This window comes from Neolamprologus multifasciatus, chromosome 7 (genome assembly GCF_963576455.1).
Source record: "Neolamprologus multifasciatus chromosome 7, fNeoMul1.2, whole genome shotgun sequence".
Taxonomy (NCBI): domain Eukaryota; kingdom Metazoa; phylum Chordata; class Actinopteri; order Cichliformes; family Cichlidae; genus Neolamprologus; species Neolamprologus multifasciatus.
The window spans coordinates 49,993,074-50,020,988 of record NC_140445.1 but is presented as its reverse complement, the minus strand read 5'-3'; the positions used below and the strand labels follow the sequence as shown (position 1 = coordinate 50,020,988).

At 40.3% G+C, this 27,915-nt stretch overlaps 2 protein-coding genes across 3 annotated transcripts; one reads left to right on the top strand and one right to left on the bottom strand.

Annotated features, from left to right (window-relative positions):
• Window positions 1-327: 327 nt before the first annotated feature.
• On the top strand, window positions 328-27,915 carry LOC146515237 (uncharacterized). Of its 2 annotated transcripts, none has more exons than XM_085166863.1 (10): window positions 328-487; window positions 717-782; window positions 2,425-2,501; window positions 2,775-3,005; window positions 3,132-3,193; window positions 7,145-7,201; window positions 7,608-7,771; window positions 9,860-9,936; window positions 10,731-10,865; window positions 16,417-27,915. In XM_085166863.1, coding segments are annotated over exons 2-10 (999 nt in total). In that variant the 5' UTR covers window positions 328-487; window positions 717-781; the 3' UTR covers window positions 16,612-27,915. The 2 variants fall into 2 exon arrangements, with proteins under 2 accessions (XP_085022989.1, XP_085022988.1); XM_085166862.1 differs by having other exon boundaries at window positions 328-513.
• prickle1a (prickle homolog 1a) lies at window positions 16,476-23,982 on the bottom strand. Its single transcript, XM_085166859.1, has 7 exons — window positions 23,794-23,982; window positions 22,039-22,152; window positions 21,073-21,210; window positions 20,230-20,433; window positions 19,933-20,119; window positions 18,971-19,840; window positions 16,476-18,850 (listed from the first exon to the last, which is right to left on the bottom strand). Exons 1-7 carry the CDS (start codon window positions 23,980-23,982, stop codon window positions 18,000-18,002), a joined length of 2,553 nt encoding a protein of 850 aa, XP_085022985.1. The 3' UTR covers window positions 16,476-17,999.

Below are 27,915 nucleotides of genomic sequence, written 5' to 3'. Positions count from 1 at the left end.
AATATAAGAGTTTGGTAAGGATGAGATTTTGGAGGTTACTGTAAGAAGAGGAGCTGTTTTAAACTCAAGGAAGGGTAGTATCATTTTAAGTAAACACTCTTTAGTCACAGGTTTGGTTTAGTCTTATTTTAGTCAAAATATAGCTTAAATTATTTTTCTTATTAAACATTGCAGAGCGTTTAAGAATAAAACAAATCAATGACCATTAAAGACGGTTATCATGTAGGACTAGGCTTATTAAACTGTATATAACGTAAATTGTATTCTGATTTGTATACTCCGGCGCGCTAGGTGGCGCTATGAGATGGCATTAACGTTGTTATTAAATTTGTTCAAAATAGAAAATAAGAATCAGTGCAGGGTGCTGCTTTGCAGTGTTGCTGGGGTTGTTTTGGTTTTACTTTTGAATAGTTTGGACTTTCGTATAATTTTATCTATTTATGGGAGCCTTTTTGCGATAGGAGGATTCTATAATGTGGACGTCGCGGTGAGAGACATAGAAATCACTACTTGGTGAGTTTCTGAAGACCTCGCCTCATGTGTTAGCTTAGCAAGCTAGCATTGTTAATAACATAGATAAAACAGCTATGTCATTGATTTAGAGCAGCATAATACAAAAAACTGGCAGAGTCACGTATTCAGTATTTAACAGAAATGGCCCTATGATGTGGTCACGCATGGTTTGCTTTCCCTAAATACTTTTTTCTTTCTTACAGGTTCATCATTCGCAACTGAAACATCTTGAAAATACCAGACGAAGAACCAAAAACATTATTTTGGTAGTAAGTAAATATACTAACTTTTCGGTGCGTTACTGGTACATTATAATACAGATCTGAGCTCATAAGCGAACGTTTTTGGCTCTTCTACTGTGTTCAGTGCCCTGAGCAAGTTCATTTGAGACTGCGATATATTGTTATGCGTTTCTCAATCTCTTAAGTTTCTAAGGATGGATTCATTTGTCTCTGGCAGGGGACACTCTGAACAGGTCACCAGGCATAATAGGACTAACACAGATTTACAGATAACAAAACACTCTAAGATCCACATTTACTAATCTCCAATTAACTCAACAGATTACTTTTGACTGTGGCAGGATACCGGTGTAAAGGGGGAGCAGGCAAACTCCACACACAAAAGGCTCGAGCTGAGCTTGGGGTTCTAGCCCAGAGTACTTACAGTGCCGCCCTGTGTTGACTTACATGCCTTCGTTATTTCCTCTAGTTTGATGAGATGGGATTTTGCCAAACATCAAGTTGTGATTTAAAGCCATCAGATCTCTGGATTTAAGCACTCTAGTCTTTTTAAAAAAAAAGAGAGAGAGAGAAGACAAGAGAGACACTTGTGCATGGCAGCTGCAGGCTTCAGCACAAATTCTCATTATGTGATAAGTCATCCCTTTGGCCATCAAAACCATAAAATCTAATCCATAAGTAATAAACATTTGCATGAATCAGTCTAGACTTTAAAGCCCATTTTCACCAATGTTTTGATTAGCAGAAGACCCGCTCTGCCTCCTGAGCTATAACTACCCTAAATGTTTATATGTGTGGTTTTCAGACATATATTGTAGAGTCTGCTTGAAATGATGTCTGTGCCAAGAACATCACTTTTGAGAACTCACAAAACACCATGAAGTGAAGTTTTTTTTCTAGTCTAGTTTTTCTAGCTAGAATAGTTTGAGAGATCATCAGGCATCCATTTCAGTTTTCTTTTTTTTTTCTTTCAAAAGTCTTTTTATTAGACAAAGGTTTGAATGCAATGTATACAATAACGCAAAATGCAACGCAAATCTTGTTCCCACCCTGACCCTTAAAACAACAAATAATTGGCAGCCTGCTGCCCAACTAAACCAAAAACAAAGAGAAAAACAACAAAACAAAAAACAAACAAAAACAAAAAACAACAACAAACAGACTCATAAAAGAATAGAAAAAAAATTAAGAAGGGGGGGGGGATGCACTAGCATCCTCTGCTGCGCCAGCGTTGGCACAACTCTCGGCAGTATGGTTTTTCTCGGATTGTCTCCTTCCCTTGGACAATGTGACACTCATAAATGACCTGAAAAGTTCGTGTCTAACAGCAAAACGGGGCTCAGAAAGTAAAATTTTCAATTTCAGTTTCCTATATCCTTTTCATATCACACTACCTGATAAGGGTTGTCTACAGGCTGGGTTCCCTGAGTTTAAGAGGAGTAGTGAAAGAATCGTGTGTGTAATCATCAAACCTTTTTTCCCCTGCCTTACATAAAGAGTAAGAGACATAAAGATATCTCTGATAATGAGAGATTATTGATGTATTAAGATCATTCTTTAAAACGTTGTCTTTATTTTGGCTGACGGTAGAGCAATGTTATAATGTCTATATTGATAAACAGCTATTTAATCCTCTTTTTTAAAATGTTTTTTTGTTGTTGTTTTGCAGTGGCATATCGACATAGCCGAAAATCATTTATTAGAGAAGCATATGAAGAACACTTCTTACCAGTGGATGGAAGAGAGGTGAGAGGATGTGCTTTTCATGACTAATTCATTTGTATTTAGTGAAAATAATTTTATTAGTAGAAATCTCTGGTGTTATGATGTTATCATTACTATAGTCTTGTAGACAGAGTATATAGTGTGTTGATGAGTATTTGACCACTTTTTAGGAGGTCAGTGTTCTTTCCAAGTCTTGACACTCAGAAATTTTAGACATGTTTCTCTTACTCTATTTGATGCTGCATTAAGGATAGTATGCTTTGAAATGTCAAATGTGTTGTGCTGTTATTTCAGGTGACAGTTCAGCGGGTTGTAAATATTGTCGAAAAGAGGTCCCACATGCCACGGCCGGGAGTGGAATTAGACAGAAGATTTAATGATGACCCATGGTATGGAGGTCCTCGTGATTACCATGATGGGAGAGGCTATTCTGATGACGGCAGTTATCCAGTGAACAATCAACGATGCTTTGATGAAAATCTCAACTTTGGCAATTTCCGTAGAAATTCCTCTCCCCACCAAAGTGTACGATAAGCTTGATTTGCAAGTGTGGTTCAGAAGCCTGAATCTGTGTTGTGTTAAATCTGCATTTGTGGCCTTTCGCCATTAAAGTTACTGAAATTGTGATTGTGATTTTTTTATTTTTTTCAGGAGGCACCGTATTCTCAGCAGTGTTATAGCAGAGATGATTTGAGGCATCAGTTAAGCTCAAGGTAGTATGTTCATTTTTTTGGTTTTTTTTTAAGGTATTCAATTTGTCAACAATTTTTGCTTTTTATATTTCATCTCCATTACTTTGTGTCAGATCTCAACTCTGATGAATTCTTTGTGTAATACATTCTATTGACCACTAGATGGTGGCAGAGTTCTGTCTTTTAAAAAGTAAGCTCAATCAAAAGTTTGGACAAACCTTCTCATTTCATGGTTTTTCTTTATTTACATGACTGTTTACTTTGTAGATTCTAACTGAAGGGATCAAAACTATGAATGAACACATATGGAATTATGCAGTAAACAAAAAGTTTGAAAAACATCAAAAAAGTTTCTTGAAAATAGTCACCCTTTGTGTTGATTTCTGCATTGCGCACCCTTGGCATTCTCTCGATGAGCTTCATGAGGCAGTCATCTGAAATGGTTTTAGAAGAGTCTTGAAGGAGTTCCCAGAGACGCTGAGCACTTGTTGGCCCTTTTGCCTTCACTTTGCGGTCCATCTCTTCCCAAACCATCTTGATGGGGTTTAGGTCAGGTGACTGTGAAGGCCAGCACATCTGGTGCAATACTCCATCACTTTCCTACTTGGTCAAACAGCCCTACACAGCTTGGAGGTGTGTTTGGGGTCATTGTCCTGTTGAAAAATAAACAATGGCCCAACTAAACGTAAACCGGATGGGATGGCATATTACTGCAGGATCCTGTAGTAGCCGTGCTGGTTCAGTGTACCTTCAGTTTTGAATAAATCCCCATCAGTGTCGTCAGCAAAGCACCCCCACGCCATCACACCTCCTCTTCCATATTTCATGGTGGAAACCATGCATGTAGAGACCATCCTTTCACCTTTTCTGCATCGCACAAAGACACAGTGGGTAGAGCTAAAGATTTCAAATTTGGACTTAAAGATTAAAGCACAGATTTCCCCTGGTCTAATGTCCTTTCTTTGTGTTTCTTGGCTCAAACAAATCTCTTCTGCTTATTGCTTTTCCTTAAAAGTGGTTTCTTAGCAGCTACATCAGCAGACACTCTTTTCTCGTTGGCCACTTCGACATACCACCAGTTTATAGGCCCAAGCCTCACTTTCAAGGAGTCATACCAGGCTACAGAAGGGGACAAAGGCCACTAGTGTCTACTCACTAAGTCAGACAACCCCACCCTGAGAGGAAAAACAGCTGGACACTGTCCACAGTTAAACACCCACCCACCCACCCAAACACACACACACACACACACACACACATACATGCATGTCTCAGGCACTCTGACACTCTGAGCAGCAGGTCTTATTTAATTTCTGGCCTTATTTTCCTAAAGTTCCTAATATTCCTAAATGAATATTAGATAATTTCAGGTTGTCATTTAATCTTGAATATGTATGATGCAGTAATTCTGTTAGGTGCATATTATTTAAAGCTTGTGAAGGAATGCCTGGCATTAAAAAAGCATTTTGCCAGCTTAAATTGTAAGCTCATATATCACATTTTTAAATTTGCCCCTTCTGTGTTTTTCATGCTGACACTGCTGAATTGCCACGTTAGATTTATCATAACTTGTAAAATGCTGACAGTGACATTGTAGATGAACCTTAAAATGAGGCATTTCGGTAAAATTGTAAAAACCGAAAATGCACAGAGTGGTCATACAATATGTAGTACAACCTGCTTTCTGTGTAATTCTAAACTAAATCTATAGTTTTTGAACAATGATAAAATACTTTAAAATCAAGTGAATATTTTCACAGTTAGTTACCAGATTCCCCACTTATATCAGTCTCACCCACTGCACAACAACTAAAGAAGGAATTCTGTACTGTTTAACTGTAAAATTACAAAGACGCCCATTTAGGGCTGTTCGATATAACGATATATATCGGATGACAATATAAAAACATCTATCGTTTCATTTTACGCTATCGTTTGTTTCGTGGTGTCGCAAAATAAACTGTTTACGGCAATATTTTTTCATCGTTTTGATGGTCACTGTAGTGGCTATATTAATTTCTTAAAGTTCTCTCTTTCTCTTATATTTTATATAACCACACTACGGACGGACAAGCGCCTGTTTTGTTGTGGTTAGCAACAACGATGGTAACACCATTGCGTGTCCGCTTGTTTATTTTCCACATAAACCTTTCACAATAAAGCTCAAGATCCTGTTGAGACTTTTCAAAATAAACTGATTTACGTGAAAGAGCAGATTATCTACGGATGAGAAGTAAAAAAGATCCGCCAGGTGCTAAAAAATAAACCTTAGACTCAAACATTAGAACAGGCTTTTCCCCGCAGCACGCCGTGTAATAAATACTCACAAAGAAAATGGCAGCCTTTACAACTTATGTCTAAAAATGTATAGTTTCATGCATCAGTTAAAACACTCGACTCCAGGTACACGACGCCCAGCTGGAAACACTTCCCGCAAGTCGAGCTGCCCGAGATTCTCAGAATTTACAGAAAATGTTACATTTTTGTGATTTATATCGTTATCGGATGATAGATGTCTTAATATCGGGATATGAGATTTTGGTCATATCGCACAGCCCTACGCCCATTTAATTTGACTTGCTTGTGTAATTACTGAGCCTTTACGTGAACTTTGGATCTGTCAGGTGTTTTCTGTGAGTAGAAAAGGAGGGTATTTTAAACAAAGATTGCAATTGCTAAAAATTTCAGTATTGTTCCTATTTGTGTCACAATGCATAGCCAAGAGTTCTGTCAGTTCCTCAGCAGCACTGGTGTAATATTGCTCCACAATCAGAACTGTGTAAATGAAGTGTTTAGTTTAGAGAAAGTTTATGCTTCTGGTTGTTCTGCCAAGGTACAGCTCATTTTTTTGAGTCATTTCATCATTACCAAAGAGCTGGAAGTCAGATTCATTTTATGTAAAGGTCACTAACAAGGCCAAGCTGACAAATGTAAAATTACTCTTACAATCCCAGCACAAGATATAAACTCTAGGTACTCTTTGCTCCGTAAGACTGAGCAGGACTCATGCAGACGGGGAATAAAGACACAGCTCAGGCACTAATTAGTCACTCTCTAAATTAAAAGTTGTCTGCGTGGATAAATATACAAATTACTATTATTACTTACTGGAAATTATACATTTAAGTCTTGACTATAAGAATGAAGAGCACTCATGTGCAGACATGAACCTTTGAATGTATGTCATTTGTCTGTGAACGCATGTCTGATAAACGCTTTACTCTCTTTTGTTGTTTTCTGACTTCTAAATAAGATACACAAGCTTTTTTTCTACCTTTAATGTTTGTTTTGGACTGCATAAAATGACAGTGTTTGGCAAATGGCATGCTAAGTCTGCTACTTCAAACAGGCCATGAGTCGTAAAAGTTTGAGCCCTTGTTAGACCTGCTTTTTGTTTGAGATGAGGATTGGGTTCAAGCAGAGGTCGTGACAACCAGGTGCCTTTAAATTGTTGTGGAGGTTATTTGAACACAAGCTTTGAGTTTGGAGAATTGTGAAGTCGATGTGTAAGGAACTATGGTGATTTAATTATGCTGGGGCTATCAAATGTTGCAAAAATGCTCCAAAATTGTATTTAATGGTAAATAAAGAACAGATTTAGTGTCAGTGCATTCTTACCGTAGCTACAGGCTGCATGAAATTGAGGACAGATCATAGTGAGGGAAGACCATAATCAGTCCATTTTCCAGCCAACAGTTGCTTTTGCCAAAGTGGAAGATTGCTTTAGTTCCAGAAATTTATCAGTACCCCACGGAGTCTTTCAAGTCTTTTTCATTAGTTTTCCTGCTTCCATCACCAATCTGACGGAGTCACTGATGCATAACCTGCACATTTGTTTTTAATACCAGCAATCGTAACTAAAATAGCATTTTGAACTCAGCTTTCATAGATTACTTTAAATGTGCTTCTAACTAAACTGCGTCATTCGCTAGTGCTTAAATCTGCCTTTTTTTCTGTTGTGTTCTGTCTTAGAAAGAGTGGTCGAGGACACCATTTTCGCAACAGAGGTCGGGGAGGCCCTACTCAAAGGTCAGTGCGCGACAGAAAAGCCAAGTCAGTGCCCTCACGTGCCTTTCTGGGTGTTGACATCCTCTTAACTGTTTGCAAACAAAGTTTGAATTTGGAATATGAATTATGATCCAGTGTTGATGCATGTTCAGTTATTCAGATAAGGAAACCACAGAAAGTCGATTCTGTTCATCTGGATGTAACATTGTCAGTGGGAAAAACATTTTGTCACTCATCCAAGTGGCTTCTTTTTTGTTATCCAAGTGCTACTTCCAGATGAACACAATCTGGGATATCTTTGTGGGATACATTACAATCAGTTATATAAAGAGAAATCCAGTTTGCCTTTTGTGTAATCCTTTTCTATGCATACAGTAAGCAGTTTGTTTGGTCACCAGTATTTATGGTATTAGTTTGCTCTCCATAGAAAGGACCATGATGAGTACAGAAACCCTCAGCCTACAGTTATTGTGCGGGATCGCTCTCCTGGAAGAAGGGAAGGCCAGCCGCCTCTTCGTTCTGGATCAAACATCAAAAACTTCTCTCCTGATGGGGACAAAAGCTACACGTATCAGCAGGGACAGCAAAAGCGTAAGTGTAAAAGTAGCTCATTTTAATGATTTTGATAATGCCCGCATACAGATTCACAGCAGGATTAGCTAAAAGATGCCAAAGGAAGTGTGTGTAGAGAGGACTGGTCACCAAGGGTCAGTCTATGAAAACAATACCTTGATATTCACATGGATGATCACAGGTTGTTCAACGTCACATTTGCATTTGAACTCTTTCTCATAGTCCACTTTATGTGTATAGTCCAACATCAATTCTTCTCCTCTGTTTTCCACTTTGATAAATCAGACCTAAAAGTTGAACTTGATTGTGTGACCCGGTGTGGCAGCAGATAGTAGGACGTCTAATAACAAAGCACATTCTTTGATTTTGCATGAGAAAAACCTAAAAGCCCATTGATAGGTCGAGAGTTGTGAAGTTGCCTTACCTAATACAGCACTTTCTGTGCAACTGTTTTATCCTTTGAAGTGAAACTAGAAATCACTCCCAATTTTACAAAGATAATTAAAATGTCTAAGCAAATTAAGCCACTTCAGGTGAAACATCTGTTTTTCAGAGGTGGTGTGTAATGTGTGGGGTCAGGGTGTGCTGAAAAATGTTAGGGTGGTAATTAGGCTAACACCAAACACACTTTCAGAGGCTGGGAAAAGGGTACCCTTAGCTTGGGGTGGTTTGGCTTTGGCTCTACCCTGACCTCTTTTTTTAGTCAGAATGTATTAAATACACTAGCTTAAAACTGTCTTCAGAATCGCACTGGGTGTGTCATTTTACTCAGTTTCACTTTTCTGACTTTTATAGGCTTCAGAAATGTCATTTTTAGTGCTGAGCCAGTGAAATTTATGAATGTTTTAAAGAGATCTGACACAAGCAGAGTTATTAATTTAAAGTAAGAAGTGTGGACAATAATTTCTCCACTTCTTTGATTTCTGAGAGGCTTAAATGTATTTATGTGTTAAAAGCTGAGCTTCATGTTCTACAGCCCTTTGAAAATGTAATAAAACAGTGAGAAAACAGATGCACCTCCCTGCTTCACTACCATCTGGGATGTTAATTAGAGCAGCATAGCAAAGTACTCAAAAAGGGAGTTTGATTATAGGGCACACTGGGCTTTGTCATGAACACAAAAGGTTTAGTTCAAGTACATTTTTACAGTCAATTGTTGTCAGGTACATATAACAAATTTTCTCACATTCTGAAATAAGCAATACAAGTACACTCACTTTATGTAGCATTTGGCTGTGAGTCTAAAAATGAGAACTATTCTGCATTAAACTACTTCCATTACATGAATGTTTGTGCTGTGTTTTTATATGAGCAGTTATAACATTAAACTACACATGGATTATGGCAGACTGGCGCTCATGTAAGAGTGTGTAATAGCCTACAATAGCTTTAGGTTGTTATAACTAGCTCTGCATTTAACATGGTTCATTATTATTATAAGTGCTTGACTTTCACACTGTAGTTTTTCTGTTTGCTCTGAGCAACATTATCGCGGTGTCTAACCTTTTTGTGGTGAAAGTTGGTGCCATCTGGAGACTCCATAGTCCCACAGCAAAGCACCAATTAGCTTTCATCTCAGATCAATTAAATCAAAATGAGAAGTATCCTTCATTAAAATAAACAGCTCGCTTCTATTTGTTTTTTTGTTTGTTTTTTTCTAGACACACTGGAGCCAAAGACGGCAATATTTCAGTTTAGGCACAGCTGAACTCCATGACCACTATTGTGTAGGAGGCTCCAACAAGGGAGTATTGAAAAAACTGTGACTTATACTTTTCAGCTGCTTCATAAGGCTGTGGTAAATTGTTCACTGTGATAAGTGAGGTACTGTCTCATGTCTCACTGTAAAAACAAATTTTCCTCCAGGATATCTTTTAAAAATATTTTGTGGTATTTTACCATTATTGGGCATTATAGTAGGGAGAGTTCGGTGTCTTTAGAAAAAGAAGACTAAACAACAACAAAAACCAGATTTTAAATCATATATTTATGGGTACTAACATGTATTTTTTGGGTCCCTCTGTGTAACATTAGTCAGATGTATGATAGTTATCTCAGGATGCTTATCTGCTTATTTTCTTACTCTAATTTTACTTTTCTCTACAGATAAACCCAGTCTGGTGACAAGCCACACTCCCAGCAGCTCTGTGGAAGGGTCCCCTCACAGTTCAGCATCTTCAAAGGTAAAAGCAACAATTTTGAGAAGATTCAAATAGTTGTTCTCCTAAACTGAATGCACTGACAAATGTGGTAACAGCTGGAAAAAGTGCAGGTAACACAAGCTATGACAAGATGTTACAGAATATCACTTGCACTATTGCATTGCAAATACAGAAGAGGAAAATATTTGCATTTGGGGCTGTAATCCTTCACAATTTATATCCCATTACGATCTACATATTCTTTTGGTTTATCTTGGACATTGAGCCAAATGAAAGTTCTGTGAATGTGTTAATGAAACATAAATCCTATCAATCTTAAGGATGCATTACTCAGATAAGGAGGATAAGGAATATATAAATGATGATTTTAGTAATACGTTTACATAAATATAATAAGTTTCCTTGGTAATTGATTTAAATTCAGTTAACAGAAAACTCAAAAAGTGTGCATCTGGATTATTATGGGTGAAACACATTGTATAACATTTGTGGTCATTGTGCAAAAATCTGGCAGCTCCATCAGCATGTTACTGTAAAAATAATAAGCAAAATTTGCTCTTTGGTTCACCAACCTTTCACCTAAAGGAAAGGTTGGGTTTCCTTTAGGTTATCTCTGTAATCAGAGCGATATACCCTGTCTGGTAACCTCATTTCTGTTTACTGTTGACATGTGGCATGCATAATTAGACACACGAAAACAAGAACTCAACACCTGTAAGAGAGCAAAGTTGTCTCCATTTGAAAGACTTTGAAATCAGAGCCAGTTTCTAAACGCGGTGCCCTCGGCTCTAACCCCTTAACCTTTGGCCCGCCAGGAAAAAACTTCAGCATCTGCAGCGGAGTCGGAAGAGGCGGCGGCTGCCAGCATGGAGCCAAAGCTGACACCAGAGCAGGACATCAAGGCTCGCCGGTTGGAGGCCATTAAGGCGAAGGCTCTGGAAATTGAGACGGTAGTAAGATTTCCTCCATGAAACTGTCTACCTTCTGTGAATTCACTTTACTTTATATGTTGCTTTGGATAACGTAACTAAGTGTAACCACAACTACCTATATGGCTCTTTGCTCAGGCTGACCCTTCATTATTCATTCATTATATCACTAGGTCTTTAATACGACATCAACTAAAATCTTTTTGACCTTAAAAAGGTGAGATTATATTTGTGAGATTTTACAGGAAACTAGAGAAATTAGCTTAATTGCGTATTGTGTCAGGATACTGAACCGCCTGTTGGCCTGTGAAACCTTCAGACTCGCCTCACTGTAACTTGTTTCTCTCACTTTTTTTTTTAGGCCAACTCATGACTGACTTATACACCAGTCAGATCAGTCAGTTACAGAGGACATAGGCACAGGTTCAGGAAAGAAACTAAGCTGATGTCTTAAGTTATTAAATACCAAACGTATTGAACCACTTTTTTTAGCTGGGACATGCTAATAGGTTCACCTCAATGTGTGGTGGCCTGTTGCTGTACATGTTTGAGTGACTTTATGCTTGACTTTATGTATCACTGTAAGTCATGGAGCAATAAGTACAAGCTATGCCTTGGCTTGTTGTAGCTTATATGTGAGAATCATATTTTTCTTGCAGAAAAAGAGGATGAGTAAGCAGAAAAATGCTTAGCACCTCAGTTTGCGATGCCTCTCACGGCCTGCTATTTGGAGTTGCACTTTTTCCATCCCCTTCATCACTTTACACTACAGTACTACTTATCTATTCCAGTTAAAGCAGTGCAGGAATTGCCCTGCAGGATGCAGGCAGCCCACACACAGTGTGGTACATCTCTTGGCATTAGCACACACATGCTTACCCTGCCATTTAAAGACGTGGTGAGAGGCAGCAACCTCAACTGCGCCTTTACTGTAACATCTGCCACAGGCGCAGTCAAAACCACATAGTGCTCGGTCACTCTGAAGGAATGCCGAAATGAGCCGATCAGGTAGCAAGCAGAGACGGGTCACTGAGTCAATACACTGGTTAAAAAAAATGTTCTTTTTATAAAAATGTTTGTCGTTTCAAAATGAGCTTCTTTCTACAAGTTTTAATCATTTGTGGACATCCCTGCATGAGGCTCATTCAGTCACAAATAGATTTAATGCAGTGACTCATTGCATCCCAAGAGCTTATAACATACTGTTTGAAGCCATCATAGGGAGGCGATGGCCTGGGAGGTAGAGTGGGTAATGTGCTTATCAGAAGGTTGGTGGTTCGAACCCTGGATTCTCCAACCTGCATGTCGAAGTATCCTTGAGCAAAATACTGGACACCAAGTTGCATCCATCAGAGTATGAGTGTGTGAACATTAAGTTAAAAGTGCATAACTCCTTCTCTTTTTTTTTTCTGTTGCAACAGATGGGCAGAGGATCAGTTTATTATTCTTTAAAGTGACCACAGAACAAGTCTGAACATGTAAAATAACAACAACAGAGTAGAAACTTAGAAAACATCCATATTTCAATATCACACCAAAGCTAAATGCCTGGGAGTGATTTTCAGAGAAGTACATTCATCATCTCAATCAGCCCAAATGAAACATATCCATTTCAACTATTAGCCCCTCCATTGAGAGGTCCGGTTTGCAGCTTGAGTGATTAAAATGGCTCTTTTAATATCCCCTAATGTGTACCAGCCCTCAAGTCATTACCCTACTTCCCTTATTATGCAGGACCCCTGCCTGCATCAGTGCTCATTTGAACAGAGCCTCACTAAACGTCCATGTGAGAGCCGTATGTATAATTTCACTCAAAGCCTTTACTTCCCAGCCCCCACACACTATTCCACTGCACACTCCTGTCAGTATGTTCACAATCTGGACCTCCACAAACATCCGATTTGGGCAGAAGCCTGCTTTTTAAGGCTCCTCCTTAAGGCCCCTAGTGTTGCCATTTCTCTTGGGGCTCCGGTCCGTCCTGTGTGGGCCCGTAGTATCAGGCTTAAAAATCAGCCCATAGCTCCCACTCCAGAGAAGGAACTTAGGCAGAACCTCACCGCAACCTTTACTCACAACATTAAGAGCACACTGAGGTCAGAAACACACTTCCTATTAGTTCATGCAAAATAGAAACATTTCTTATAGAAATAATAGTCTCCCCACAGTTGTTCAGTATGTTGTACATATACATCGGTTGTTAATCCTTCAGAAAAATGAAGCAAATGAAGCATTCTCAAGTCTGTTTTGATTCTTTCAAGCATGTAAAACAGTGTCTGGGATATAATGAAGTGAAAATGTAATTACTGCCACGAAAGGCTGTAACTTGGGAAGAGCTCAGACATGGCTTTGTTTTGAAAGATGGCAAACAAAATCAACCCGAAGGCGATTAAAGGGATGGGATTGGTGCGTTGGGCATTATACCACATGTTTGTGTCTCACTTAGCCCATGTTTCCTCTCACATTTGAACCAGGCTTTTTTTCTAAATGATTTTTACTTTGTGCAAATGTTCAAGAAGGACAGATCTTTTCTTAGGAGATAAATTTGTTAGTAGAAAATAGTTGCAACTGTTAGAAGGACAAATGGTTTTGTAGGTCGACAGAGAAAAGGGGCCCACGCGTTGCTGTATGAAGCTGACCCTCAGCTTAGTGGCCACACGTGTCGTGAGTCGCTCACTTCCTTGTGGTCGCGCTGAAGTCTATCATTATGTGGGGTTGCAAATTTCACATGACATGATCTGCAGACATTAAGACATCCGCCGCAGTCCAAACATCTCCCACAGTCTGGGATATTTCTGTCAGATTCATTCTAAACAGCCTTCCCTTTGTGTGTATGTGTACAATGCATATTGAAATACAGTGATAATAACCTATATTGCATCAACATTCATTCATAATAGTTATTTACTCACCTAATATTTGATTATTTTTTCCTTTAGCCTTGTTTCAAATGGTCTAAAGCGAAGAAGGTGTGTTAAAGATGCGAGAATGAACAAATAAGCGAGAATTAGGCATCTGAACATGCTGTGGCTGGTTCAGCTGTGAAGTGAGAGAGGAATGATATAAAAAGGATAACTAAAGAGGCTGGAGGCAGTTTTCTTTAACTTAATTGTAATGATCAAGAACAGCATACAATGAAGACCGTTCATGTTCACTCTCCAAGTTTTGTGTGTAATTTTCACATAACGTTTTAACCAGACCCAGCGCCTGGGATTTTTTTCCCTCTCTAACAGGTTCGCTCAGTAGCCTCTTTTGCTTGAAAACACAGTAAATGGGTCCCATGTGGTGATCTGTTTCCATCCATATTGTTCAGGAGTGAATGTTATTCTTGTTTCTTTGACCTTTTCCGCGTGTTTAAAGCCCCACCTGGCTCAACTCCCTCTCAGATTTTGTCTGTGGTAAATTTATATTTTTTAAATATTGTAGATTTACAATAATGACAGTTAAACGATTTAGCAAATTACATATTGGAGACATAACTTTTATTAAGTTCTCAGCGGGTAAGGTTAGGTTATGGCAGTAAATTTCTAAATGCTTCAGACTGATGGATACACAATTTTGAGTTAGCCTGACATTACATGATATGTTTCTAGGCAAAGAAACAGCAGCTGTGGTTTTTAATTTCCCCAGCACTGACAGAACCCTGGAATATAGTGTTTAACCGGTTAACCTCACTTTCTGTTTAAGCACGGACGCTGATTTAAGTTGACAGGCAGCATTTTTTCTTTTCAAAGTTAGCAAAGCTGATGGTGTGTGTTTTATTGTATTTTAACAGACTGATAATAGTAGATGAGATACAGTTGGCTAATTTTAGTTCAGCAACTAATGCCTGCACACCCCACAGTCCTAAAATGGCTTTGTGGTCTGAGCATGACACAGATAAGTAGTAGTTCTAACATAAGGATGCTGAGACTGTTTAATTAAGTCATTACTTTGAAGAAGTAGGTCATGTCTCCATGTGCAAAACTGAGCAAGGACTGTCTTCTGTTTGATCAAGTTGTTATCAATAGTTGAGATAACCAAAAAAATTGAAAACTAGCTAGAAATGACATATATATATATATATATATATATATATATATTTTTTTTTTTTTTTTTTTTTTTTTTTTTTTGCACTGGCTTTATTTTGATATATATTTGCTGCTTGATCATCTGCAGAGTGGCTGTTTCAAGTTCTCCAGTGACCTTGATTGTAGATGTGATTGCAGCTGAACTCTGGAAGACTCTGATGTCCCATAGTCCTCCTTAACAGGCCGGTGTAGCCCTAAACCTCTGTGCAGAGTCAGTGAAGGGCCTTGCATTTTGCCATTTTCCCTCGGGTGATAAAGATGTTGTCAGCTTGCACCTGGGACTCCAATAAAGAACTTAATAGCTGTTTTGGGTCGGCAGTAAAATCTCTATGGGACATGAGAGCTTGTTGCAATGTGGTGTGAACGAATGCTGCAGTCAAGTTAACATAATCTGACACCTCATGTCCATTTTGTTATAAGCCGACGTGCACGAATGTAGGTTCACATTCACACACCTATGTGATGAATACGGGAAAAGTAGGTTCATTAAGTTCACAGGTATCCATGAGCACAGTAGTTAGACTATAATTTAAACAACTGTCAGTGTTCACTTTGTATTTGAGGTTAGTTACTTAATCATTTCTGCTCATACATCAGTATGTCAAGTGTATTCTGTTTTATGTGCATAACGAACAAATTATTTATGTTTATATTTATGTTGCACTTACTAACTCAACCTGGGACTTAATTATTAATTTCAAGAGTAAAGTATACATGTTACATGTATGAAAACCTACTTAGGTTTAGTTCTAATTGATTTCATTGTGTAACTACACAGCCAAACGACATCCTTTGCTTTTCTTGTAATTTGAAAAAAAAAAAAAAAAAAAAAAAAAGATCTGTTGCTTTTAAAGCCAAAAGATTCAAGATTTTATTTTGAAGAGGCAACGAGAAAAAAAAAGAATCAAAGACTATAATTTTTTTTTTTTTTTTACTACTCACCACAGCAAAAAACTGTCTCAATGTCATCCTATCACTAGCATCCTCTTCTGTCACATCAACCCTTCCACATGTCCTCCTTCATTACATCTATAAACCTTCCTCTTTTCCTCCTTCTTGGCAGCTCCATATTCAACATCCTTTGCGCAATATATCCACTATGCCTCCTCCTCACTTGCTCAAACCAGACTTGTGTCTCTATTTTGTCTCCAAGCTGCTCGACCTGAGCTGTCCCTCTGATATTTCTAATCCTGTCTATCCTGGTCTCTCTCAGTATAAACCTGAGCATCTTCAACTCTACCACCTCAGCTCAGCTTCCTTCTTAGTGCCACTGTTTCAGATCAGAACAGGATTCACTTCTGCCTTTTAGACTTTCTTTTCATTCTTGCAGCTGTCCTTCTCGCAAATCAGCCCTTTAAGATAAGGGCACAGTTATAACATTCAAATAGAACAATTTATTATATCTTTATAATGTGGCTTTGATTTTGTTTTGTTTTGTTTTTTATTCGCTGTGTCATGATATTGCATACATAATGACATTCCTGATGTGATTGTTTTGTTTACAGCATTACAGACAGGACTGTGAGACGTTTCGCACGGTGGTGAATATGCTGGTGGAAAAAGAGCCCAGCTTGGATAAAATGCTGCAAGCGCCACTAGACAAAAATCTGCTGGAGATCAAACAGCGTTGCCTAGATGCTCTTAGGAACTTTGTGAAGGAGCTGGATGAAGTAATAGAGCAGCCGGACACCAAAGCGTAAGCCGCACATCACTAAAACATAGAGGAGATAGAATAGAGTTTCAACACTTTCCATTTGAAAAAAGTGGAAAAATGTTCCATGTGCAAAGTTTATCTAAAGTGTTTAACTATTTTATATTTTTACTGTTCTTCAAAGAACAGTACTGGCAATTTATTTACACAAAACACTCATGTACAGTATTATGTGCAAACAGGATCATTGTGATAGAAAGAGGTATGTTTAAAACTAGACTGAATCACTGAAATGCCTATTGCATTTTAGGTCAAAATCAAGATACTTTGTGAACTGACATATAACTTTAAAGTGCTTTTTTTTTTTTTTTTTATACCATGAATTGTGTTGTCAGAAACATAAAATGTTATTGCATTTATAATTGATGTAAGCTTGGTTAACATTGCTGCTAAAATCTTCTGATAAGGAAATTACAAAAAAATAAGAAATCATGAAATGTAGCAGATAGAATGTTTTTTACCTTTAGCTATGGCTGCAAGTGCAGCTGAGACCAACATAAAAACAAGCATTATCCACCAGTTATCAAAGGGTCCAAGTTCATGACGTGTTTTACTGGTGCAGGAGAGTGCATTTTTTAGGATATGCATTTATTTTCTTTTTTTCTGCTTGTGAATATCTTTTTGCTTTGCAGTTAAAACTTTTGCAAATAAAATGTGAGACCGGTAAATAAATGATGTCTCGTATTTCCTTGTTTACATCAATTACAGTACATCAATTAAATGTGTTTTCAGAAAATGGTCACACAAAAAAATCAACACCAAACACAATCAAATCATGATATATAGAGATTTTTATTGCAATTAACACCTATTTTAGCCTTATATTCCGGTTTATACATTTATACAGATTGCAATGATTTTCTTACAGTACAGTGACCCATAAATAGATTGTTCCAACAGGCTAATTATTAATACACAGTGCTTTTATGTTGGTGCTGCACAAACCTGGAAAAAACATCTGCAGAGCCTGGGTCATGTCAGTTTGTCTTTAAATTTCTGACACCCATATTTAAAAATGGCTCTGTACCAACAGCCAATTGTTTAATTGTAATGCCATTTGGTATAAAGAATGACAAAGGTACAAAAATATTACTTTAAAAAATTTCTACAATATATACAATATATCTGCACTGTTAAATAAACACAGTTTAGATTATATTTTATAAATATGTATTATACTTTACCATCAGTTTGTAATGCTATACAAGTGTACACACCTATAATAATCCAAATATGGACTTGTGTCTTACACAACCACCTTGGTAAATTGAGTGCTGTGAAGCATTTAATAGCAAGCAAACTGTTTATATTTTAAATGATGAACAAAGGGGCATAGGTGAGTGGTAAATTGTTGCCCAATGCTCAGCAGAGTAAAGCCTATGAAATTATACAGTTTTTTCCTTTGTGGCCTTTTTTCTTTTTGGATTTAGTCCATTGGCCATAAGGAGCAGAGGACATGCCTGCTACAGAGCTTGGCAAGTCATCAGTGTAATAGTGTCTGTGCGGCCTGGGCTGAGGGATGGGCTGACCCAGGAAAAAACCTTCCTCCTCAGAATCAGAGGAGGAAGATGAGCATGTAGAACACCAGTCATCATCATCATCATATAGACCCAAGAACCTTCCCATTGCTTGGCCTTGTAGCCTGTAGTCTGACATGGCAGCAGAATGGGGGTGACCGTGGAATGGTTGGTGCCCCTTGGAACCGAGGGCATTCCCTCTGCGGTCCGCTTTGTTGCACATCTGGGGCCTTTCCTTAGGCAAAAGGTTTAAAGCATTGTCAGACCGGGATTTGCGGCTGCGACGCCTCCTATGGTGGTGCTGTTGGCGACCAGAATGAAGGTCCTGGCCTTGTTCTTCAAAGTGGTACACTCTCCTCCGAGTCCGTTCACTCATAGGTGGCTGCCGCACTTGAATGTCACCATAATAGCCATTGTCCACAACATCATCCGAGAATTTGACTTGCTGCGGCCTAGACTGTGAACGTGTCCTTCTGAGGGCAGGGACATGAGGTTTGGGTCTGTCCTCCTGGGGTGCTTCTTCTAGAACATTCTCCACCTCCTCCTGCTCAGATGCTAGACTTTTTAGGGAATTTGCACTTCTGTGTAACATAGAAGAGTTGAGCGTTCCCATATTACTGGTTTTCTCACAGTCTTCTGTTTCCAGTTCATGGAAACCTTGCAGGGAATATACCATAGATCTTTCTTTATTATCACCATCTACTGAGGTTCCTAGAAAGGAGAAGAAAATTTATTACATTTCTGCAGTAAAATACATCAAAATCCAACTACTGACATAGCATAAAATCATGTTATTTTCCATATCTGATTTTTAGAGTTCCATCTACTCACCAGTAATATTGGAAAGAGCAAGTGAGTCCATAGAGTCTCGGACATTCTGATCTGTCTTCTTAAATTCATCGGTGATACACTCCAAAGAGTCGGTGTACCATTGTGGCTCCTCTCCCCGAAAACCTCCTCCAGCCCCATGATCCAGCTCCAACTCCTGGATTTTTCTGCTGCTTGCTGGACCTGGATGGCTACCATAGGCAGAATCTCCTAGCCCATCCTGTGATTGTGCCCAGTACATGTCAGCTTGGTACTTCTTGCTGGCAAGGCTTCCCCTCCCTCCCCCACCACTACTCCCAGCTTTTGAGGATACCTGCTTTGACTTGGTGTCCTTTTCTGCAATCCAGAAATCTGTAGGTCTAGAGTCGCTGGCTTGCTGGAAAACCCCTTGTTCCCCAAACTTTAACAATAGCTGAGTCATGTAGTCCTCGTGCTCAGCCCACTCTTCCTCCTGGTCGTCAGGTGCCTCAGTCTCATCACCGCGGCCTCTCCAGAAGTGTTCATCTGATAAGTTCATATGGGCAAGCTTGTTGGTCAGGGTGTCATCAGCATTCCCACTCAAGCCAGGGAACTTATAGTTGACAGAGGGTGAGAACAGGAGTGACTGCCGGCACTGGTCAGCTGAACGACTGCTTTTGCCAATACGCACACTCCGGCGGGATTCACGTGAGCGCGCCGACTGGAAGGCAGAGTCAGAGGAATCGGAAGCATGCACATCTTCCCCGAGACTGCAGGCTTTGGAGCAGTAAATACGACCCTGGTATGGCAGAAAAGGACTACCCAGTAGCGAGGTCTTACAGTGGGCACAGCTAAAGCAGCTCTCAGTGGCATGCCAGTGGAGCCCATCATAGGTCATCTGAGCATGATCAACACCTGTTAAAGGGGGAGAGTTGACATCTTTTAGCAAGTTAACATTTCTCTGTTGCTTGAAATAGTATTTTAACTCCAGAAGATCATTGTCTTACCAATGTGTTCTCCACAAGCCTCACAGTACTCTGCATAGAGAGACTCAAAGCAGCCACAACAGTACGGTCTGCCGTCCTTCATGATATAACGTTGACCTCCGAGAATTGTCTCACATTCAAAACAGGAGAAGTGTTTCATGTGCCAGTGGCGCCCCTCCGCCTCAGTACACTCATCAGCAAAGATAATCTGTGGACAAAGACGTGCATTAGTTGAGACAAAATGGTCATCAACCTTTAGAAGCTTCAGATGCATTATCTATCTTTGCAACACTGTGTTTTTTTTCGCCTTAGTACTACCTCATCACAGGCTGAGCATCGTGGTTTCAGCAGCTCAGCATGGTGCCTCCCGCAGTGGATCTTTCCATCGTGGTAGAAGTAGATCAAATCCACGAGGAGTTCCCCACATGTGGAGCAGACAAAGCAGGATGGGTGCCAGCACAGCCCAGCGCTCGCCCTTGAAGCAAACACGGCCATTTCTCCATCATTGATGTTTTCGCCGCACTGTAATTGAAAGGGCTAATTATCAACTTTTAAAAACAACACAAGTCACATTAAGACTGAACAATTGTCATACTTTTGTAATAATTTTTGAGTCCTACATGGGCATGGATTTAGCTTCAAACAAAGTCTGAGTCTGGCTACAAAAAATCATATGCCTTCCATCAGCACCTGGAATCCCACTAGGTTGTTCTCAGATTAGCAGAACATATTTTATGTCTGTCCTTCTGACTGACAAGAACAGGACTGGGTGGTAGAGGTCATTTAAAAGGAGAAAGAAAAGGAAAAACAGCAGTCTCTGAGATTCCTCAGTTTATGGGCACCCACTTGGCTGCTCACTGGTTATTGTTTAAAAAAAAAGAACTTTATACTGAGCCTTTCCAGCCCAGACAGCAAACACTTTTTAGTCCATGACAGCATTTCTGTCGTTTCCAGCTTTCTTTCTGATCTAGATTAGCTAAATAGCCAAAAATGAGATGCAAAGTGGAAACGTAGCAAACCCTTGTTTAATACTCTTCATGGATAATTATTTTTTATATAAGAATACTGTTTATATCCTTAGTTCCACAAAAACTCTAGACTACTGTCTATTTCTCAGTCATCATCGTGTTATAAACAATACATGGGCTGCATGCAACGTACATGATCACAAATGCTGTTCAGAAAATTGCGAGGCAGCAGTTTTACTGTGCCCCTCCCCAATGCCTCCTTCTTCCTCTGAACACTGAACATGTGCAGCTCCTTCTTCTCCTCCTCACTCAGGGACTGGCAATAACGCACCTGGGAAAGAAGGGAATTGGTTAGGAATATGATGGCTAGTTGCACAACTAGATATATATCTTTTATATCTATATATAGATATAGATATAAGAATTGGGATGATTAATGCTTCCTGAAAATCTACTACTGAGAATAGTATATATAAGTGACCTTTTTGGATTGAGGGTGAAGTGCTTATCAGAGCAGTCTGAACAAAAGGAACTCTTGACCCCAGCTTTCCCTTCCTACACCACCCAACATATCTCCACCCACAGTCCCCGATTGAGAACCTGTTTTTTTTTTTTTTTACAACAGTCCTTAACAAGGGGGAAAGCAGACGTTTACACAAACAAGGCCTGTGTTTAGAGTGTAATCAAGACAGTGGGCAACAAAGGAAGACAGACAGCCGAGGCGAACTGCGGTGCCACTGCAGTGGTGGCATCACATAAAGCCTCTTTCAACCAGCCTCCCTCTCACTCTCTCTCTCGCTGAGCGGTCCTCATAAAAACCACTGCTATGGCAGGAATCCTGCTGGTGGGGGCTCACGGCAAACATCATAAAATTATCAAGTCAAAAGTAACATTGTACCCACACTGGATGTCTACAAGCTTGCGGAACAAAAATCCCCCAGTGTGATGTCAATGGAGACGCTATGGGCGCACATTAGTGGGATGGAGCAATGGAGATGGTGAGGCTTTAGCACTGCAGGATGAGTGAGCAGCATCAAGTGCAGCTGCTCAAACACAAGTGTTTTTTTGTTTGGTTTTTTTGCTGCAATTTTGGTGCAAATGTGAGGGCTGAATTTTTACGAGACATGCATTTGCACACACAGGCACCAAAAATTCTCACCTCATTATCATGTGGTGGGAGTTGGTAGAGGAGCTGCTTGATTCTGAACTTCTCTCCTGGGCTGTTGATGTATGGGATCTTGTCCTCAGGCAGACACGAAAAATATAGCTGGACCTGGGGGAAATATTAGGTTAAACACATGATGTTTTTGGTTGAATAAAAAGGGTTAGGGTTGGACAACTAAATGCATTCCAACTAATATAACAACTGAGCAATGGCTCAAAATTATTATTTGCAGGAGCAGAGAGTTGGTTTTGGTCCGCCCCAAAAGTAATTTTAAACCCAAATTTTCACCCGTCTTATTGCAGCCATATATTATCATTATTGCCTTGGATTCAATATGCCAATATTAACACAAATTCTTTTCCAAGAAACTAGAGAACAAGCACATTAATTTGTGATGAGACACATTCTGGGATACCGCTATGTAAAATGTATGGAAGAATGACTTTGTGGAATCAAAGAGTTTTCCCTAATCCCCAAATCAGCTTTAATTCAAAAGTACAACACACAGCAGTGATCCTCTTTGACGATGAAAAACGCAGGAATCATCGTCTACATAAATCTGTGCTGAACAAGCCAAGACAGGTCAACAGGTCAAATCAGTTTAAGGGTTATATTTTTCAGTGATATGGTTGTCTCTATAGGGACAGGACAAAGCAGGCTGTAATTGTAGCACCCTGACCCTTGGGGCCGACTGCTAAAGACTAAACTTTATGAGGGAGGGCCCATCACAGTTAGCTAGATAAAGAGATGGGATGCTGTAGTCCTGTGTGTTAGGGGACTTCCAGCAGCTTTGGCTGTCTAGAGGAGGGGTAACAGCACAGCAATTTACCCTGACAATCACCCTCAGACCCCAACAACCACCTCTACCATCATAAATTATGCACATCACGATGCTGCTACGACCCCTTATCCAGCTCACTAGGCCCGAGGAACAGCTAGCAAGCACCCAAGCCCTAGGTGTTTCAACCCTGTACTAGTGACCTGTAATACATAGCCCATTTAGGGAATTGGCAGCAGCAAAGGCATTACAGTTGACCTATGTGGTTCCTAAAACAAAAGGCCCTACATGTTAAGGCTGTTGCTGCATTCTCTTCCCTTCTTGCCCATCACCCACTCATTGCTTCCATGTGTGTTGTTGATCAAGGGCAATGGGACGGCTACAGACTGTGAGTGAGAGAGAAAAGAACACCAAGCAGTGGTGAGAGCAGAGTTTAAAAATCCTGAGGATCTGGGAAAGTGGCATATCTCACCGACTGCTCAACGGACACGGCTAATAGCTCTGCCTGTGGTTGTGGAGGCGAAGACTCAGATTCCTAGCTCGACCCACTAAGTCCTGCTTCTAACTCTGCGGTATACTCATGCTGCCCTTTAGTGGAAACCTCATAGAGTCTGAGAAATCTGCCACAAGCAGTGAGAACAAGAAAGCTTAATGAAATATGTTGTCCCTCCCAAAGGTGCCATTTTCCAGAGACTTGGTGTGTTATTCAGTAATGCGCTGAATAGCGTTTATCTGGGCCAGGCAAATGGGCTATAAGAGAGTTAAAATCAGGTCAGGGCTGCTTTTATTCGCTGTCTGGAGGATACACCATTATTCGTGGTGTTGATTTAGGGAGGAAATGATTTGCGAACCAATGAAATTGAAACCACAGTTATAGAGAACAGTGTCCCGGTATCCAAACGGAGCAGGCTTGATTAATCTTAGCTCAGAGCATCTTGAACTGGTGCATTTGTAAGCCACATTGTGCTTACCTGTTCAGGTCTCAGGCCAGGTGGCACCCACGCATACTCCTCCAGTGCACAGCCTGAGTCGTCATCAGAGGTTGAGCTCCGCTGGAAGCCAGATGTCAGTTTACTGATTTTCTGCTCCATCATGAAATCTCGCTTGCGTGCCCCACCCTGGAAGCCAGCCACCAGCCCCGCTGCACTCACCAGGCTCATCGGGCTCTCTTTTTACTAGACAGGTGAGATGAAAGGATAGGAAGATGGGAAGTACCGGGATTTGGGAGAGGACAGAAGGGGGAAGAGGATAGAAATATAAAGGAAAACAAAATAGAAATGTTTGTCATCAAGCCATGACATCAGTTCCTACGTCCTCACATCTTAATCCGGCTCTCTCATGTCAGTGCTATTCCGCTGATTGTTAACCGCTTGCTGAGTCACACCATTGCCACCTCTTTCATGAGGCTCACAGCACCCCTCAAAAACCCATTATGGTATTTAAGCAAGCTTTTTTGGTTTACTTTTAGTGATGAGTCTACTACATAAAGGCACTCATAAAGACAACTCCATCCTTTCACCGCTATTATGGTAGCAGTTAAACACGTGCCTTCCTCATGTGGTTTTTGGGGGTGCAGAGATTGTTAGGAAATTCCCAAAGCTTCATGAGGTGATGTTCTATCTCATTATAGTGACAATAACAAACTATTCAGAAGTATAAACTATTTGAAGTTGCTTATAACTGTGACCATTTCTTATGAATCTTCTGCAGGTTTAAAATAATTTGTTAGGTTTATGTCTGTATGAGTCATCATTCTACTTTGCTGAGAAGCTGATGATGCTATGCCCCAAGGGAGGGGGGTGGAGTTCAACACATGGGATTTGATGCTAGCTTGATCAGTTGAGCCCGAGGTCTGTATAAACACAAGCCTGGCCTTAAGACGAGGCCACCATATGGGAAGCGTCCACAAGCCTGCTCTCTCCCTTCATCTCTTCTTTTTCTTTGGATTGTTTGTTTTCCAACCTGCTGCAGTGAGCGCCTGATCATTCTTTCATCTTTTAGATGGACAGGGAGCGCAGTGCCAGACAGGTGAAGCAGCTGGATGAATGCAGATGGATAGAGGCTGACATGGATGGATAGGACTAACTGATACTGACACTATAACCTGAGGCAACAAACACAGCAGGGAGATAAAAGACTCGAACTGTACTGACCTCTATATATGTGGTGTCTGCAGTTACTAATGTCTTACGGAAAATCCAAACTTTTGCAGACGTGACTGTTGTGATGAGACAGAAACAAACTAAATCTGTGCAAAGCTGGATAAAATTAAAGAAATAGCGAATAAATAAAATCACTTAATTTATTTATTAATTTGTCTTTAATGTTCAGAATATACCCGGACGGAGGGATGGATGGATGTCCAGAGTAACTTTAAAGTGATTATTTGACATGCAAATTCCAGGCAAACCAGTTTTTGGAATAATCATTAGGCAACCCCATCTGCCCTGATCTTTATTCATCCCTCTCCAGTCATCCCATAACTTTATTTCCTGGACTTCTGTAAGCATTTAGGACCACAAAAACACAGTCATAATGAATGCGTGTGCAGTTGTGGTAATTTCTCACTAGCCAAGAGCTCTAACTGAGATCAAATGGGAGCCCAGCCAGCATCCAGCAGCCTGGCCCTTGCACCACTTCCCCCCTACCCAAGCCTTGAACCCCTATGGACAGCAAAGGTACAGAGAGCCACAGAGAGACAGCTGAGAAAACCAAATACACTCGAGGGCAAGCCTTTGAACATAGAGATGACAGCATAGGGGCCTTAAAACCTGCTTTCTGCTCAAATGATAAATAGATCGACCACCAGTGCCACCACAACAGGTTTGAGACTGATTCTGGGAGACTTTGGAACTCTAACGGATGGATGGAAAAGCAGTCTTTCCAAGATATTTTGTTTGTTTTGATGATGATGTAAAAGAGCACTGTCTAACAATTCAAATTTTCCATAGGTGCTGGCTGACCTCAAAAGCCATAGAATTTTTATAGTCCATCAGTGCTGGAGGCACTGTCATCGCAGAAGAGACCACTCCCATCACGACAGAAATGTTTCGTCATAGTACAAAAGATGATCAGAACCTCTTTGAAAAACGTTGCTCTCTGTTGTAAAAAAGTAGACCCAGGTCATTCCAGCAAACAGAACCATCCCTGTAGACAGACTTCAAGCTTTTTATATAATTTTATGTTGCTTAACCTCTGTAAGGAATATGCAGACACAGGCTACTCTACACACAAATACACAGAATACAGAAATAACTATCAATACCTTGTCAAAATCAGGTGCTCGTGTCGATTCACTCTGTTAGTGAAGACTGATATATTAGCATGTCAGACCTTTCTCTGATGATTAACAGATCCACGAGACATGCAGGTTCAGGCAGCTACTGGCTGTTCATATCAGCTCATCTTTCTCAAAGACAAGTCAGCCACTGTGGCATCGCTACTACTAATGACTGACAAGCCCCCCCTTAAGCTTATCCAGTCATAGACTGTCAGTGTTAGGTGTGATGATAATGGTGTTAAAGGATTCCTGGGCTTTTGGGAGGGTGAATTTAGGCTGCCTTGTACCATAAAGTGTCAGGTCAGGCGGATTGGCTTATAACATATCCCGTTAAAATGCCTCTGATGCCCTAAACAATGGTGCCTTTGTCAAGTCACTGAAGGTTTTATCCATCGAGAGTCTGTTTATCTCTTTGCAAGTATTTTTTTTCCCTGAAGATGCCACGTTTTATCTTGTCACATATGACAGTCGAAGCCCTCGAACCCAGATAACCTGTCTTCAGATGAGAGAGCTAGGGATGGAATAAGGCACTCTGTTGTTCTATTCATATCTATTGACTTGCAAATGAGACCAAAATAACCTACAAAAATGTGCCCTTGTTTGAGAACAGCTTGGGTTTCACGTGGGAGATAGCTAACTATAGGCAGGTTCAGTCAGGAGGCAAGAGGCTCACTTCAGAGCCACACATTTTAATCAGGCACAAAATCACTCATGTGCTACATTTGCTGGAATTCTTGCTTTCGCATGTTGGCTGGGTATCTGCAAGGATGTCTCACACAGCCAAACCTGACTCACAGGAATGTCAGGCTTGAACTTTAGCCAGGCTCTCGAAAGCAATACGGGGTGCACGCAGCTCTGTGTTAAGCAAAAAAAAAAAAGTTTCTCATACAGCTACAGCTGGTTGCATGCTAATTTTTCCTTTATCTGTCATGCAGTTCATTTCCTCTGGCTTTACCCAAAACAATTCCTTAACATTTTGAATGACAGAAGCACTGAGCCAGCTAACTTCACCGTGCTCATACTGACTGACTCATCACTCGGGCTGGCTTTTATAGTTTTTTCCTCTAACAAGGGATCTATGGTTTGTGAGATTAGTTTTAACCCTCTGCCCCCCTTCCCTTTTCACCCTCCACCCCATCCCCCAAGCCCCTGCCCTGCCCTCCTCCCACACTAGCCAGACCCCTGCAGTCCCGAATGTTTAACAGCCCCTCACTCCTTTGTAAAGGTGCTTGTTAACATGGCTTTGGGAGCTGCAGGTCTGCATATCTGACTGATCTACCCACAGAAGGTAGTGGGGGTGCTATTAGACTGAGGATAAAATGGGGTGACTGACATGTATGAAAATGTTAATGTCCTTTTTCCACAAAGGAGAGGGAAGTTAAGTCATGCCAGGAGAAAGAGGGAAATCTTTAACAGACGCGCTTGCTTTGAAATGTTTTCAGTGATTGCTGATTTGAGAACATCCCACGGCTTACTGAAGGATGGAAGAACCCCGTGTTCTACGGAAAGCGGACAATGGAGCTTACATTCCCACAAATGCTGCATAACAGGACCTCGGTGACTGTGTGGGTTCAGACGTGTTTCATTAAAGAACAAAACAACCACTTATTTGAGTTCACCCTGAAGAAAGTCCTGTCTGACTGTAATGCCCGACAGCAGTGGTGCGCCTAACTACAGTGCAATGCATTATTTATCGCTTTGTTGAATACAGAACTCTTAAAGGACCCCATGCAGCGACTGACCAATAAATACAATCAACAGTGACATTTTTAAATAGTGTTCGACAACACTTAAACCATAGTCCCCCCCCCCC